This window comes from Trachurus trachurus (genome assembly GCF_905171665.1).
Source record: "Trachurus trachurus genome assembly, chromosome: 9".
Lineage (NCBI taxonomy): Eukaryota > Metazoa > Chordata > Actinopteri > Carangiformes > Carangidae > Trachurus > Trachurus trachurus.
This window is the reverse complement of record NC_139895.1, coordinates 1162501-1179265: the sequence shown is the minus strand read 5'-3', so window position 1 is coordinate 1179265 and position 16765 is coordinate 1162501. Positions and strand designations below refer to the sequence as shown.

The 16765-nt window shown below is 45.2% G+C and overlaps 1 protein-coding gene across 1 annotated transcript in view; it reads right to left on the bottom strand.

Annotated features, from left to right (window-relative positions):
• Nucleotides 1–618: 618 nt before the first annotated feature.
• The window catches only part of qsox2 (quiescin Q6 sulfhydryl oxidase 2), an 18425-nt gene continuing 2278 nt past the window's right edge, over nucleotides 619–16765 (bottom strand). The window contains exons 2-12 of the mRNA XM_083979011.1: nucleotides 16058–16158; nucleotides 12399–12447; nucleotides 12034–12139; nucleotides 11254–11344; nucleotides 9871–10016; nucleotides 8049–8213; nucleotides 6834–6963; nucleotides 5219–5341; nucleotides 4962–5112; nucleotides 3998–4186; nucleotides 619–1312 (exon numbers count right to left, since the gene is read on the bottom strand). Of these exons, the coding sequence (XP_083835137.1) occupies nucleotides 669–1312; nucleotides 3998–4186; nucleotides 4962–5112; nucleotides 5219–5341; nucleotides 6834–6963; nucleotides 8049–8213; nucleotides 9871–10016; nucleotides 11254–11344; nucleotides 12034–12139; nucleotides 12399–12447; nucleotides 16058–16158 (1895 nt within the window). The 3' untranslated portion in view covers nucleotides 619–668. The remainder of the gene's footprint in view (nucleotides 1313–3997; nucleotides 4187–4961; nucleotides 5113–5218; nucleotides 5342–6833; nucleotides 6964–8048; nucleotides 8214–9870; nucleotides 10017–11253; nucleotides 11345–12033; nucleotides 12140–12398; nucleotides 12448–16057; nucleotides 16159–16765) is intronic.

Here is a 16765-nt window from a genome sequence, read left to right as displayed (position 1 = left end):
GGCTTCAATACAAGAGGGACATTACATACGAGCAGCATGGAGGTATTTGGATGTTTTTTGGTGTGTCTTTTTGTTACGAAGACAGTTGGTATCCATTTGCAACCGTTATATGGACATGCACTGCTACGCCGAGACCCCCTGTAACTCAGAGAAGCCACGGAGGACTCTGAAACTTCTCCCAGCCCTTAGTCCACATGAGGGGGAGGAGATAATGAGTGATGAAATTTCAATTTTGGGTGAACTATCCCTTTAAAATAAATAAAATCCAGACCAGGTTCATAACGGAGTTTTTAGATTAATCAAATCCAGACCATAAACACTACAGTTCAAAACCTGGACCAGTCCAGTCCAGTCCAGTCCAGTCCAGTCCAGTCAGACGATGTGAGGTGGTGAACCTCGACCACAAGGACGGATGTGGTTTGAGTCTTGGTGATGATCCCTCAGCGCTGAACTGATCCTGGGTTTTGTGTAAACCAGTCTGGTCCGCTCTGTACTGGTCCGGTCCGGTCTAGTCCGGTCCGGTCCGTACTGGTCTGGTCCGGTCCGGTCTAGTCCGGTCTGGTCTAGTCCGATCCAGTCCGGTCCGGTCTAGTCCGGTCCAGTCCGGTCTACTCCGGTCCGGTTCGGTCCGGTTCGGTCCGGTCCGGTCCAGTCCGGTCCGGTCCGGCTCAGACGTGGAGGCGGGAGTATCTGAGCTTCCACCTCCGGGACCGGACTCTGAAGAAGAAGAAGAGGAGCATGAGGAAGAGGCAGGAGCAGACGTAGAGGACCACACACAGACTCATGTCCACGCTGTTGAAGCCCAGAGTACCCAAGATCCACACGCCTCCTCCTCCTCCTCCTCCTGCTGCTCCTCCTGCTGCTGCTGCTGCTGCTGCTCCTCCTCCTCCTGCTGCTGCTGCTGCTGCTGCTGCTCCTCCTGCTGCTCCTCCTCCTCCTCCTGCTCCTCCTGTCACCTCCCCCTTCTCCTCCCCTCTCAGAGCCTGGTGTCGGTCCTCTCTTTTCTCCTTCTCCTCCTCCTTCCCCCTCTCTCCTCCTCCTCTGTGCTCCTCCTTCTCCTCCTTCTCCTCCTGCTCCCCCTCAGGCCTCCTGGTCTGGACGGGATCGGGGTCAGGGGGAGGTGGGGGGAGGCGCGGGGGGGTGAGGGAGTATCTGGGGGACAGGTTGGCCGCTCCGTAGTGCTGCCGCAGGAAGAGGAGGACGTTGTCGTAGTTCCAGACGTGGACGCCGTTCTTCTCCTCGTGGCAGGAGGCGCAGAGGGAGGGGCTCGGCCACGGCGCCTTCGGGAAGAGCGGGTCGTCGCTCAGAGAACCTGGGGGGTGGGGGGGGGCAGATTAGCTTCATTAGCTACGTATGCTATACTGATTGTATAGCAGTTCACCTGTGCTACGTCACCAATGTTTTCATGTTTATCATGTTAGCCACATTAGCCTAGATTAGCTACCTCGGCCACATTAGCCTAGATTAGCTACCTCGGCCACATTAGCCTAGATTAGCTACCTCGGCCACATTAGCCACGTTAACTAGATTAGCTACCTCAGCCACATTAGCCGAGGTAGCTAATATAGTCGACAAGGCTAATGTGGCTGAGGTAGCTAATCTAGTTAACGTGGCTAATGTGGCTGAGGTAGCCAATATAGCTATATTAATATAGCTATATATAGCCAATATAGCTATATTAATATAGCTATATTGGCTAGCTCAGCCACATTAGCCACATTAGCCTTGTTGGCTACATTAGCTACCTTGGGCACATTAGCCTTGTTGGCTATTAGCTACCTCAGCCACATTATAATCTAGTCAACAAGGCTAATGTGGCTGAGGTAGCTAATATAGTAAACAAAGCTAATGTGACCGAGGTAGCTAATCTAGTAAACAAGGCTAATGTGGCTGAGGTAGCTAATAGTCAACAAGGCTAATGTGGCCGAGGTAGCTAATAGTCAACAAGGCTAATGTGGCCGAGGTAGCTAATCTCGTCAACAAGGCTAATGTGGCCGAGGTAGCTAATATAGTCAACAAGGCTAATGTGGCCGAGGTAGCTAATATAGTCGACAAGGCTAATGTGGCCGAGGTAGCTAATATAGTCGACAAGGCTAATGTGGCCGAGGTAGCTAATATAGTCAACAGGCTAATGTGGCCGAGGTAGCTAATATAGTCAACAAGGCTAATGTGGCCGAGGTAGCTAATATAGTCAACAAGGCTAATGTGGCCGAGGTAGCTAATAGTCAACAAGGCTAATGTGGCCGAGGTAGCTAATAGTCAACAAGGCTAATGTGGCCGAGGTAGCTAATAGTCAACAAGGCTAATGTGGCCGAGGTAGCTATAGTCAACAAGGCTAATGTGGCAGAGGTAGCTAATAGTCAACAAGGCTAATGTGGCCGAGGTAGCTAATCTAGTCAACAAGGCTAATGTGGCCGAGGTAGCTAATAGTCAACAAGGCTAATGTGGCCGAGGTAGCTAATATAGTCAACAAGGCTAATGTGGCCGAGGTAGCTAATAGTCAACAAGGCTAATGTGGCCGAGGTAGCTAATATAGTCAACAAGGCTAATGTGGCCGAGGTAGCTAATATAGTCAACAAGGCTAATGTGGCCGAGGTAGCTAATATAGTCAACAAGGCTAATGTGGCTGAGGTAGCTAATATAGTCAACAAGGCTAATGTGGCCGAGGTAGCTAATAGTAAACAAGGCTAATGTGGCTGAGGTAGCTAATATAGTCAACAAGGCTAATGTGGCCGAGGTAGCTAATATAGTCAACAAGGCTAATATGGCCGAGGTAGCTAATAGTCAACAAGGCTAATGTGGCCGAGGTAGCTAATAGTCAACAAGGCTAATGTGGCCGAGGTAGCTAATAGTCAACAAGGCTAATGTGGCCGAGGTAGCTAATAGTCAACAAGGCTAATGTGGCCGAGGTAGCTAATATAGTCAACAAGGCTAATGTGGCCGAGGTAGCTAATAGTCAACAAGGCTAATGTGGCCGAGGTAGCTAATATAGTCAACAAGGCTAATGTGGCCGAGGTAGCTAATATAGTCAACAAGGCTAATGTGGCCGAGGTAGCTAATATAGTCAACAAGGCTAATGTGGCCGAGGTAGCTAATATAGTCAACAAGGCTAATGTGGCCGAGGTAGCTAATAGTAAACAAGGCTAATGTGGCTGAGGTAGCTAATATAGTCAACAAGGCTAATGTGGCCGAGGTAGCTAATATAGTCAACAAGGCTAATGTGGCCGAGGTAGCTAATCTCGTCAACAAGGCTAATGTGGCCGAGGTAGCTAATAGTCAACAAGGCTAATGTGGCTGAGGTAGCTACTCTAGTCAACAAGGCTAATGTGGCTGAGGTAGCTACTCTAGTCAACAAGGCTAATGTGGCTGAGGTGGCTACTCTAGTCAACAAGGCTAATGTGGCCGAGGTAGCTAATATAGTCAACAAGGCTAATGTGGCTGAGGTAGCTACTCTAGTCAACAAGGCTAATGTGGCCGAGGTAGCTAATATAGTCGACAAGGCTAATGTGGCCGAGGTAGCTAATATAGTCAACAAGGCTAATGTGGCCGAGGTAGCTAATAGTCAACAAGGCTAATGTGGCCGAGGTAGCTAATAGTCAACAAGGCTAATGTGGCCGAGGTAGCTAATAGTCAACAAGGCTAATGTGGCCGAGGTAGCTAATAGTCAACAAGGCTAATGTGGCCGAAGTAGCTAATATAGTCAACAGGATAATGTGGCCGAGGTAGCTAATATAGTCAACAAGGCTAATGTTGTTGACTATATTAGCTACCTCGGCCACATTAGCCTTGTTGACTATATTAGCTACCTCGGCCACATTAGCCTTGTTGACTATATTAGCTACCTCGGCCACATTAGCCTTGTTGACTATATTAGCTACCTCGGCCACATTAGCCTTTGGGTTTTCTTTAGTTTGTGTCTCTGTGTGTGTGTGTGTGTGTGTGTGTGTGTGTGTGTGTGTGTGTGTGTGTGTGTGTGTGTGTGTGTGTGTGTGCGTACCGGCCAGTCTGTAGTTGACCATGTTGTGCTGGTTCCACAGCCACAGGATCTGCTGCTCGTGGTTCTGGACCCGGTCCAGTCCGGCGGCCGCCGCCTGTTCAAAGTGGCGACCGCACTCCTCACAGCCGAAGAACGTCCTGATGTACTGACGCATCACCTGCAGCACCGGCGCCGCCTCGCTCTCCAGACCTGCCAGGCGTTACCACAGGGACACAGAGGTCAGAGGTCAGGGGTCAGGGGTCAGGGCCGTCTCCACAGCAGCTGAATGTGTGTGTGTGATCAGGGGCGTCATGCAATCCAAAAACTGGAGGGGGCACAATGAATGCGAATGTGCCCGCGCAAAAAAATTTGTGGATGCCCTCAAATCACTTATTTTGGCCACTAATGCTAGTGCTGTGGACCAAAAAGTTGGTAAACTGAATTTCAGAAACATTATCTTGGCTGAGGATGTCGAACAATAAGATGGATGCACTTCAAAACACGTATTTCACCGCTCCATGTATTGATTTTTCGCCGCTTTGTTGTAAACAAATGCACATCATGGCCAGGGACTGCTAGCAGAACAGTGGAAAGCGACTGGACTTGCATAGTTCCTTTTTGATTAAACATTTGAAGTCCCTAGTTTAATGTTACACTGCTCTCACATTTCCATCGAAGGTCGGCTACAGCTCCCCTCCCCAAGCACAGACTGATGCAGGCAAGGTGCGCGTGTGTGTCAGGGCGGAAGAGACCACATCCATCAAAAAGGAGGGGGGTTGTGATTTTTGGAAAAAGGCAATGATGTCTTTTTGAGATGGACTATGACATTATTTGTAATACATTTCACTCAATATGGCCACTGATCATAGCTAGATCGTAAAGTAATAAGTAAGGTAAAGTAAATTAAACTAAATTGGTTGCAAATCCTCCCTCAAATCGGTTTCTATTGACGTGACGCCGCTGTGTGTGTGTGTGATTGTGTTACCTGTGTTTTCCAGTGCGGTGGGCGTGGCCTCATGTTGGACGGTCAGAACATGAAACAGAGTCCAGAGGGAACACGGGTAACCACGGAGACCAGGCCTGCTGCCCTGGCAACCAACCCATCGAAGCTCCGCCCCCAGGAACACACCTGAGATCTGCACAGGTATCAGGGAGTTATTCAGCTGCTGCTCCGTGTGTGTGTCTGTGTGTGTGTGTGTGTGTGTGTGTGTGTGTGTGTGTGTGTGTGCGTGTGTGTCTCACCCCCATCTTGTTGTCCACCAGGTCCAGAACGGCCTGGTAGGGGATTCGCTGCAGCGGCAGACTGAGCAGCCAATCAGAGAGAGTCTCCATCAGCTTCACTACTGACCCTCCACCTGGATACAGCTGCAGAGAGAGAGAGAACATGTTGCTGCATTAGCTCTGCTAGCTTCATTAGCCACATCGAGCGTTGAGTCGTACGTCAACGCCAACCGCCATATTGGATGTGGCAAACTGGAGAGTAAATAGGCTCATGTAGCCTGTAATGCAGCTGTATAGGACGAATCTCCTTGTTTACAACTACTTCCTGGTAGAAAACCAGCATGAGAACAATAGTGACGGACGAGAGTTTCACTATATTTATCTCATTTTTCATGTCACTATATCACCGTTTAGACTAATCTGATGTTTGTAAAGTTTATAAAACCAATGATTGGACAAACATTACTATTTATGTGTGCATGTTTTTGTAATTAGTCATGGTTATCATAGATTAGCTGGGCTAACGGTTAGCTACCTGTTTAACTTTAATAACTCAGTGACTCAATAAACGCTCCATGAAAAAATATTTTCTCCAGCGGATATCTGAGTTCCAACATGACTGAGCTAACTGGAGTAGTTTCATGTCGTGTCCCACAACGGGAGGGTTTTAACAGCTGACGTCCTGCTGTTAGCTTAGCTACCGTTAGCTTAGCTATTGCTGTTAGCTTAGCTGCTGTTAGCTTAGCTACCGCCGTTAGCTTAGCTGCTGTTAGCTTAGCTGCCGTTAGCTTAGCTGCCGTTAGCTGTCCCTGTCAGCTGAGCCACTGATGCTTTCTAGACACTGTGTTTCCCCCAAACTGAATAAATAAAAATAAAAAAAACACATAGCAACACAAAACACACACACAGAAATAGTAATGTTTCTTCAATCATTTCAGATTTGTCTAAACGGTGATAGGGCCTGAAAAATATGATATATAGCTAAACTCTCGTTCGTTACTATTGATCTCATTCAAATTACAGCTGGTTTTCTACCAGGAAGTAGAATGTAAACAAGGAGATTCAGTCTATAGATACAGGTATCTACTGTGTGTTCTTCAGTGTGATTCTCTCCATACAGTCACTGGATATAAAAACAACTTATCTCAAGAGGAGCAAGTCCCCCCCACCCCTCGGCCATGTGTATTTGTTTTTAACGATGATGGTGGGAGGGCAGTGCGTGGAGTGGAGTTTTAAACGTTTTATGACGTGTGTGTAATCTTATGTGTCATAAACAAGAGGTTACAGGTTACAGGGCACCGGGTTGGACGCTCTGATCTCCCATGGAGAGCATGTATGAATGTGTGTCTTTGGTAAATGAGAGGCATTAAAGTAGCACTACTGCAAATACAGCAGTAATAGCAATAAAAAACTGAAATATGCAATAAATAGGTCCAGGAGCCATAACTATCTGTACACAAGCCGGTATGGCGTTAAGGCGTAACGCTGCGTAAAGAGGACGAGGATGTTTAGATGTGATTCGCTGCACCACCGGCTCCATCTAGTGGCTGAACAAAGTACTACTACTGTAACTTTAACACTGTGTAGAAAGCTGTTTGCTACAGAGAGGGGGGGGGGGGGAGCATTAAACCTCTACCTTTGCGACCAATGTGACGAAGTCCTTGAAGATCTTCAGCTCCTCCCCCTCCAGTGCATTGTGGGTAGCCAGCTCCACCCTCAGCAGGTAGTGGAGGGCTGACTCCAGGTCAGCCGAGTACACCTTCGCCCTGCAGACACACACACACACAGTTCACTGACCGGACCGGACTGGACCGGACTAAACCGGACCGGACCGATTGATATATAGATATGTTATATCAATCGCTCTGTGTGGCACCAATCATGCGTAAGGTGCGTTTCCACTACCCCTTGAAATGCGCAAAACCTAAATAACGCAATAAAAACCTGGTAATGGAAACACCTAAATTTCTAAAAACCTCTCAAATATCGCTAAAACATTTTTACGCTCTCATGAGGTGGATTTTCAGACGTATTGATATTAAATGTGTGTCGCAAAAGTGTAATGGAAACACTCCTATTTCACATTTGGCGTCACCGGAGTTGTGTGTGTCCACGCTGTGTTGGTTTATGTGACTTGAGGGAACAAATGAACCACATGTTTGTTGTCATGCATTGCTGACCTGGGCATTGTTTCTCAATAAATTAGAAAAACCTTTCCTATCATTCCCCTTTTCCGTGCATGGTTGAAGGAGATTGGCTCCACGCTCCACTCCCTCCTGCACCGACATCGTCCCCTTTAGTCACATAAACCAGTACGGGTGTGTGGAACATGTCCCCTTTAGTCACATAAACAAGTATGGGTGTGTGGAACGTGTCCCCTTTAGTCACATAAACCAGTACGGGTGTGTGGACACAACCACCACATCAACTCGCCACCCGCATCTATTTAAACTCCGTCACTTTGTCGCTTTGTTCTTTTGCCCTGATGAAAACCTCCAGGTCCAAACGTGTTGTTCAATAACACAATAAGTAGCCTACAGGGTTCCTGCAACTTCAGTAAAGTTAAATTTAAGACTTTTTAAAGACCCGCGGGAACCCTGGCCTAACGTCAGACCTATATTTAACATCAAGGCTACGAGTGTGCAGCATCACTTCTCTAAGTTCATTGTTCTTGTTAAAAAAAATAAATAAATAAAAATCAGCTTCATCATCATCATCATCTCCGTTTGGGGATGGAGATGATGACGCTGATTTATTTATTTTTTAGTCTTATTTTAACTGGCCCATCCACAATCAAAATCCTGGCGCCGCTACTAGACCAGAACAGACTACACCGAGCTGAGGCTCTGACCTGTTGAAGTCCCTCCAGGGCTCGGTGCTGTGCTGGTTCTGGTCCTGGTCCTGGTCCTGCAGCGCCCCCCCCGGACCCCCAGAGGAACTGACGGACGTCGTCCTCCGCTGGACGCCAGGCAGCGTCCTCAGGGAGGAGGAGAAGAAGAAACGCAGACGCTTCTCTCTGGAGGAGGAAGAAGAGGAGGAAGAAGAAGAACTTTCAGAATATGTTTCATACAACTATGATCAGTTTCACACCGATTCCTCACGTAGCTCCATGTTTCTGTTCCTCCCAGGCACAGTTCTGTTACTTTATCCTGGTCTAGAACAGAGGTTCCCAACCTTTTTTGGCTTGTGACCCCATTTTGACATCACAAATTTCTGGCGACTCCGTGATCACGGCTGTCAATCAAGATGCGTCTGCTCAGATATTTTTATATGCTGCATTTTATTTGAACTTTATTAGATTTTTCAAGAAAGTTAAAGTATAGAATATTGTTTAAGCTTTGCGGCTGAAATTTAGCAGTTGTGCTAAGTCCAGCACATTTACACTGATGCTTAATGCGTCAGTGTTGATGAATGTGCACTGTCCCAATTCAATAAATAAAGAAATGAAATGAAATGAAAGATTGTGTGTGGTGTTTTTAATCATAATTTTAAAAAGAATAATAATTAGTTTAAAAAATATATTTTTGGTAATTTCTTTTATCAATTACTAGCCATTTCAGGTGACCCCATTTGAATTCCAGGCGACCCCACGTGCGGTCCCGACCCCAATGTTGAGAAACACGGGTCTAGAATATGGAGTTTATTACCTGCACTTTTTTTTACTTATCTTTACAACAATTTAAAGTCTCTCCTGCTAACCAGTCAGTACTTTCCACATGGTCTGGATCTAAACTGGGATTACTTTATATTTTTACCATATTCTTATCAAGCTTTTGTATTGTATTGTACAATGTTAAATCATGTTAAACCGTGTTTGTATTTATTATGTATAAACGGTTTTTGTATTTCACAGATGTAGCTATGCTCATTAGCTTAGAGCTGTAGTCGGAGAACACCACCCTACAAGCCTCTGGAGGAGTTTCAGCATTTCTCCTTCACAGTAGTTGCGTTTCCATCCACCTTTTTTTATTCGCATTTTCAAAAATTGCGATTAAATACTTGGATGGAAATGCCGGAAATTCAAAAAAAGGCAGTAAATGCACATAAAAGTTTTTACGCTTTGGGGGGGGGGGGGATTTGTCAGCGTATCGATTAAATGAAAATGCGACTTTTTGTGGAAACAGGTTTTGCGAAATTTTTAAATTTAAAACTTATACTCAGGTGCGTCTATAGTCCGGAAAGTAAATAAATTGTCCATGATGTTGAGTGTCAGCTGAGTGTCAACTGTTGTCATGGATACATTCACGCTCTCTTATGACGTAATCTCACGGCGCACTCCTCCTCTCCCAATAATCGCAAAACACTAATGAATGGAAACGGGCATAAATTCGCATTTGCTTTTTGCGCATTTTCACAAAATCCGCTTTTAACTTCGATACATTTGGATGGAAACCCAGTTATTGTCTTGGATTCTATTTGTTCTATGTTTTTTTAACTTTTTGATAAGTGAAATAAACAAACAAACAGACGACGTCACTGCTCTGTTTCCTCTCAAACTGATTCTGTGTCGTCAGGATTCAAGAAAAATACAAAAAAAAATACATTTAAATCTGTGATTGTCTCACACGTGCAGGTGGACAGGTGTGTGTGTGTGTGTGTGTGTGTGTGTGTACTGACACGTGCAGGTGTGTGTGTGTGTGTGTGTGTGTGTGTGTGTGTGTGTTTTAACTCACACGTGCAGGTGTGTGTGAGTCCCGTTGGGGTGCAGCAGGTAGACGGAGGGGAAGGTGGTGATCTTCATGGCGTCCAGCAGAGCCACGTCGGAGCTCAGAGCGCGTTTCACCTGCAGACCGGAGAACTGCAGCAGGTCCAAGATCACCTACACACACACACACACACACACACACACACACACACACACACACACACACACACACACACACACACAGAACCAGTCTGATGATGTCACATATTCTCCAATAGTGTAAAGCTGCAGTACCGGAGGCGATATTTTTTTTTGTAGGATAGGTCCGGGAAAGTCCCGCCTTCCCCGCCTGTGATTGGCTAGAAGGGCTCTCGCCTGATTGGTTGTTTGTTTTGGCTGTGAAACGGCCGTGAAACGCAGGCTGTCGGCAAAGTGTGATAAGAGCCTAGATCTACCTGGACTCTCTCTACTTATCTGGCCTGTCTAATCTCTACCTGGTCTTTTTACTAAACTTAACCAACTCCTTTCTTCATTGCCTAAGCCTAACCAACGGCACAATTACACTTCTCTCAAACTCAAAATGTAAACTTGGAATATAAATTTAAAAACTAAATTTTTCAGAATGTGAAACCAGCGGGGATCGAACTCGGATTCACCACACAGCAGGCGAAAACACAAACCGTTACGTACGCCATGGCGTCAGAACACACTACAACATCAGTTTGTGTATATTTTAGTTTACTGCAGTACTGTTGTTGTGAGATGACGTTACACGGCCAAATCAAACAACCAATCAGAGGACAGCTCATCTAGCCAATCACAGGCGGGGAAGGCGGGACTTTCCCGGACCTATCCTACGGAAAAAAATATTGCGTCCCGGAGGCAACAGTTCTAGGACCGCAGTTCTAGGACCGCAGTTTCAGGACCGCAGTTTTAGGACCGTTCCATTTACGTCACAGCGCCCCCCAACGTTCGTAAGTTGCTGCGTTACTATGGAAACGGTCACCGCTCCAGGGGCGATTATTTGAAATTTATATTCCAAGTTTGAGTGGTTAGGTTTAGGCAATGAAGAAAGTGGTCCTGAAACTGCGGTCCTGAAACTGCGGTCCTGAAACTGCGGTCCTGAAACTGCGGTCCTAAAACTGCGGTCCTGAAACTGCGGTCCTGAAACTGCGGTCCTAAAACTGCGGTCCTGAAACTGCGGTCCTGAAACTGCGGTCCTGAAACTGCGGTCCTGAAACTGCGGTCCTGAAACTGCGGTCCTGAAACTGCGGTCCTAGAACTGCGGTCCTAGAACTGCGGTCCTAGAACTGCGGTCCTGAAACTGCAGTCTTAGAACTGCAGTCCTAAAACTGCAGTCCTGAAACTGCGGTCCTAGAACTGCGGTCGTGACGATGATGCGTTCACTGACCTCTCGGCCCACGTACGAGTCCGGCTCCTCCACGATGACGGCCGTGAAGTGGTCTGACCTCTGACCCAGCAGAGGCAGCAGCTCCGCAGAGCTACACACACACACACACACACACACACACAGAGAGAGGTCATGACATCACAGGCTTCCTACAGCTTAAGCCAAGTTAAATTTAAGACTTTTTTAAAGCCACTTGAAATGAAATTTAAGACCGACTTCATAATAAACACAAATGCAGAAACCCCCCCCCCCCAAAAAAATCTATTACATAGGGTTATAGGGACAATTTGACCCACTTTCCTATGTGATCCAAGGTAAAGTGACTGCTACATGAACATTGGATTGTGTTTCTTTCCAGCTGTCCTTTCAAAATAAATGTCTCATTCCAGCTGTCCTTTCAAAATAAATGTCTCTTTCCAGCTGTCCTTTCAAAATAAATGCATAAAAAGTCTGAAAAAACAAAAAACTGATTCGGGAGCTGGAGGCGGTGAGAGATTTAGCCTTGACGGCCGCCACTAACTTCTCTATGTCAGAATGTTACCAATTATTTTGAGATTTGAGACTAATTACAACCATAAAATACCACTCACCATGTGTTAACATTTTTAAGACTTTGGATAAATTGATTTAAGACATTTTAATGCCAATTAAGGCCTTGTTTTTAGATTAATGAATTCAATGCCTTTTAAGACTTTTTAAGGATCTGTAAGAACCCTGCATCATCACGTGACATCACCGTGACATCATCGTGGTGGCTCAGGCCGTGGTCGTCGTGGTTACCTGTAGGGCTCCAGCGGCGGGCAGCGGTCGGGCCGGTCCAGTCTGGTGTGGTTCTGCAGGATGTTGACCATCAGCTGTCGCACCGACTGGACCTCTCTGTCTGCACCTGCACACACACACACACACACACACACACACACACACACACACACACACACACACACACACACACACACACACACACACACACACACACACACACACACACACACACACACACACACACACACACACACACACACACACACACACACACACACACACACACACACACACACACCGTCACCATGACAACCACAACACACACACACAGCAGCAGCAAGTGTGTAACAAGTGTGTAACAAGTGTGTGTGTGTGTTAGTCACCTCTGTAAGTCGTTCCTCTGTCCGTCACCGCACTGTGAGCCTTGAAATACTGAAACAACAAGATGAAACACGTTACTATAGTATTTATTTTTTATTTATTTAACCTTTATTTAACCAGGCGAGCAAATTAAGAACAAAATTCTTATTATATTAATAGTCCAGTCATTCTATGAAAAAAGGTTGAACAAACTGCAACAGAATCAAACTCAACTGGTTTTGTATCCTCAACATGTCCTGAGTGAGGGAGAAAAAAGCCCTGAAGAATCCCATTAGGGGAAAGTTTAGAAAAAGACCCAAATATAGCCCATAATACGCCTATTCATTATTTTTCTCACGTGAATAGGGTAAAATTTTTTACCTTTAGATATCTCCATGAAAATTACTGAGTTCATTACTGACATTAAGACAAACAAAAAATGTATTACAAGTTTTTTTTATTGTTTGTTAACATGAGCTAATCTGCATAAATTTGCATAAATTGCACCGTTTTGACGGCACATGTATATAAAGGTGCTGTGGTGGTACCAACATGAAAATTGGAATGAGTCGACTCCATCGGTCAACCGACAAGAAACCACTTTAAATTTCAAGATGACTGCTATTTTTCAAGATGGCCACCACCTTAGTGGAGCAGGTATGACATCATGCTCCTTAAGGAGGTGAAGCTGCTGAGATCAGAGAGCTCCAGACATTTATCTTCTGATGGTTGTTTTGATTGAACAGTTCTTTAAAAACATGGCATTTTCTCCTTTAATGATAGAGAGATATTAGTGAAAGGGGGATGGAGAGACGGAAGGACTTGCAGCAAGGGACGTGGCCTGGATTCGAACCTGTCGCTGTGGGAAGCACTGGTTTCACATGGTAGCCTCAGCGCCCTAGCTCATGAAGCTACAGTTGTTTTACATGGTAGCCTCAGCGCCCTAGCTCATGAAGCTACAGTTGTTTTACATGGTAGCCTAGCGCCCTAGCTCATTAAGCTACAGTTGTTTTACATGGTAGCCTAGCGCCCTAGCTCATTAAGCTACAGTTGTTTTACATGGTAGCCTAGCGCCCTAGCTTATTAAGCTACAGTTGTTTTACATGGTAGCCTAAGCGCCCTAGCTTATTAAGCTACAGTTGTTTTACATGGTAGCCTAAGCGCCCTAGCTTATTAAGCTACAGTTGTTTTACATGGTAGCCTAGCGCCCTAGCTTATTAAGCTACAGTTGTTTTACATGGTAGCCTAAGCGCCCTAGCTTATTAAACTACAGTTGTTTTACATGGTAGCCTAGCGCCCTAGCTTATTAAGCTACAGTTGTTTTACACGGTAGCCTAGCGCCCTAGCTTATTAAGCTACAGTATTTTTACATAGTAGCCTAGCGCCCTAGCATATTAAGCTACAGTTGTTTTACACGGTAGCCTAAGCGCCCTAGCTTATTAAGCTACAGTTGTTTTACATAGTAGCCTAGAGCCCTAGCTTATTAAGCTACAGTTGTTTTACATTGTAGCCTAGCGCCCTAGCTTATTAAGCTACAGTTGTTTTACACGGTAGCCTAAGCGCCCTAGCTTATTAAGCTACAGTTGTTTTACATAGTAGCCTAGCGCCCTAGCTTATTAAGCTACAGTTGTTTTACATTGTAGCCTAAGCGCCCTAGCTTATTAAGCTACAGTTGTTTTACATAGTAGCCTAGCGCCCTAGCTTATTAAGCTACAGTTGTTTTACATGATAGCCTAAGCGCCCTAGCTCATGAAGCTACAGTTGTTTTACATGGTAGCCTAAGCGCCCTAGCTTATTAAGCTACAGTTGTTTTACATAGTAGCCTAGCGCCCTAGCTTATTAAGCTACAGTTGTTTTACATTGTAGCCTAAGCGCCAGTGGCGTAGATGACGTACTGACGTAGGGTTGGTGGGTTTTGTAAACCCATGGGCCCTCTTGTGGTGAAATCCTGAGGCCCCCCCACACTGCCGAGGATTTTTTTTTTTTTTTTTTTTTAAATCGGGGCGGGCTGGTCATAGGGAGGTTCGGGACGCGGTTGACCGCGGCTGCCTTCTGTCGCAGCGGCAGGTAGCACAGAGTGTAACATCAGACTGGGTCACTGCATTATGTTGCATATTAAGGGGGGATACGAGCGGGCGCGGCCCCTCCCAATTTGAGCTGATCCATGCGTCTATTACATCAAATTAAACAACAGAAGCTGGTCTACAACGTGTAAAAAACATGTTTTTATGACCCAAACACAGCCCAAACACTACTCGAATAACAACTAAACATCAAACTTCATGAAGCACCTCTGTTTGGACCCAGTCGCCACATTTCTGGCTCTTATACTACTGTACATTATGCAAAACAGTACACAGCTACCGCTCAAGAGCCGGTTACAAAGATTGGAACGTTACATAGCAGCCGCGGCTGCACAGCAGCACGGCAGAGAGAGAAGACAAAAACCAGCAAAGTCCAGCACACACAGACACTGCTTGACCAAAACATGGTCGTACATTTCCTCTTACCTTTGCTGTTTTGCCGTGAAAAGTTTGTTTAATGGGTAAATCCCATAGACTGTAAGGTAAATCCACAATATTTCCAGTTTGAACAGAACTTTGACAGGTGTTACATCTAAATCGGTCTGGACGGGCTTTAGGAGCGGCCGAACCTTTGTTGTTGTTTTTTTTTGTTTTTTTTCAACTTTATTTAAAGTTGTAGCAACAACAACATTTCAGTCTTTCCAGCTCACATTCCTTAAAACAGTAACAGCACACACACTTTATCAGAATCAACCACTGCAGAGATAATGTTCATACATTGTAGCCTACAATCATTTGATAGAGGTTTTGAGCTTTAGCAGCATCATTCTGAAGGACACTCATCTAAAATATGATTAATTTTTTTTTTTTTTTGGGGGGGGGGCGAATATTATTATTTATTTATTTATTTTTCCCGTGTGCCATCTTCATTTACTCTTCACCAGTAGACTAACATATACTGAAATTTACACATCTCAGCAATTTCAGATGTTTTTCTAATCACTGTCATGGTTCATTCTTGATGCACTTTTTTGGCTTTTTTTCTGTCCTCTATTTGTGTGTGCAATGTGGCCCGCTGCGCACGCGGGCCCCTTGGACCTCAAAACCCATGTGGAATACAGCCCAGCTACGCCACTGCTAAGCGCCCTAGCTTATTAAGCTACAGTTGTTTTACATGGTAGCCTAAGCGCCCTAGCTCATGAAGCTACTGTGTGCCTAACTGTGATATGTCAACAAGATTGAACAAGACATTTTCAGCTGCTAAACCCGATGTTTACATCTGGTGTTGTATGTATGCAAATGAGCCATACGTAATTAGATTATGCCCTGTTTGCTCATGTTGACAAAGAATTTCAAAAAACTTGTAATACATTTTTTGTTTGTCTTAATGTAAGTAATCAACTCAGTAATTTTCATGGAGATATCTAAAGGTTAAAAATTTTACCCTATTCACGTGAGAAAAATAATGAATATGCGTATAAATGGGCTATATTTGGGTCTTTTTCTAAACTTTCCCCTAGTGGGATTCTTCTGGGCTTGAGTTTGATTCTGTTGCAATTTGTTCAAGGTTGACCCCTTTTTTGGCTTAAAATTACTGGACTAAGGAGAAGGAAGAGGAGGAAGAGGAAGAGGAGGGTCAGAGGTCAGAGGTCACCTACCTTAAACGTTGGGTAGAACCTGATGCTGAACTCTTTACACACGTCAAAGTTTTCCTCTTGAGCGCAGTCCAGCACGGCCACATTGATCACCTGCTGCCAGTCTGAGAGAGAGTTACCATGGTTACCACACACACACCACTACTAACAAACCATCTATAGGTAATATTTATTGATCATCAATCAATCAATCAATAACAGAGGGAAATACAGAGACTGGTGATGAAAAACTGTCCCTGAAGGCAACACGCATCAGCGGTTTTACATGAATTTCCCTCTAAAACAACTCTGTGTGGTAACGTTGTGTTATTATCTCATAGCGTGGTGAATGTGCAGCTCACAACTTGTCCACCAGAGCGTTGTGGAGTTGTTGGATTGTGTATTTGATGAGTTTGATGATGAGGGAAACCAAGAAATCCCATAATGAGCCTCCGTAGCGTAGCTCTGAGCAGCTCACGGCTCTGCTCCGCCGTTCTAAAAACAGCTTGCACCGACAATTAAAGGTAACGAACCTACTGCTATGACTATAGGGATTATGGTGATGGGCCAGTTTGACTAAATGTTGAACTGTCCCTTTAACGTGTTAGACGGCTCATTGTCTGACAAAGACTCTGATTAACATGTGAATGTCCTGTGTGTGTGTGTGTGTGTGTGTGTGTGTGTGTGTGTGTGTGTGTGTGTGTGTGTGTGTGTGTGTCTCCAGCTGTCTGT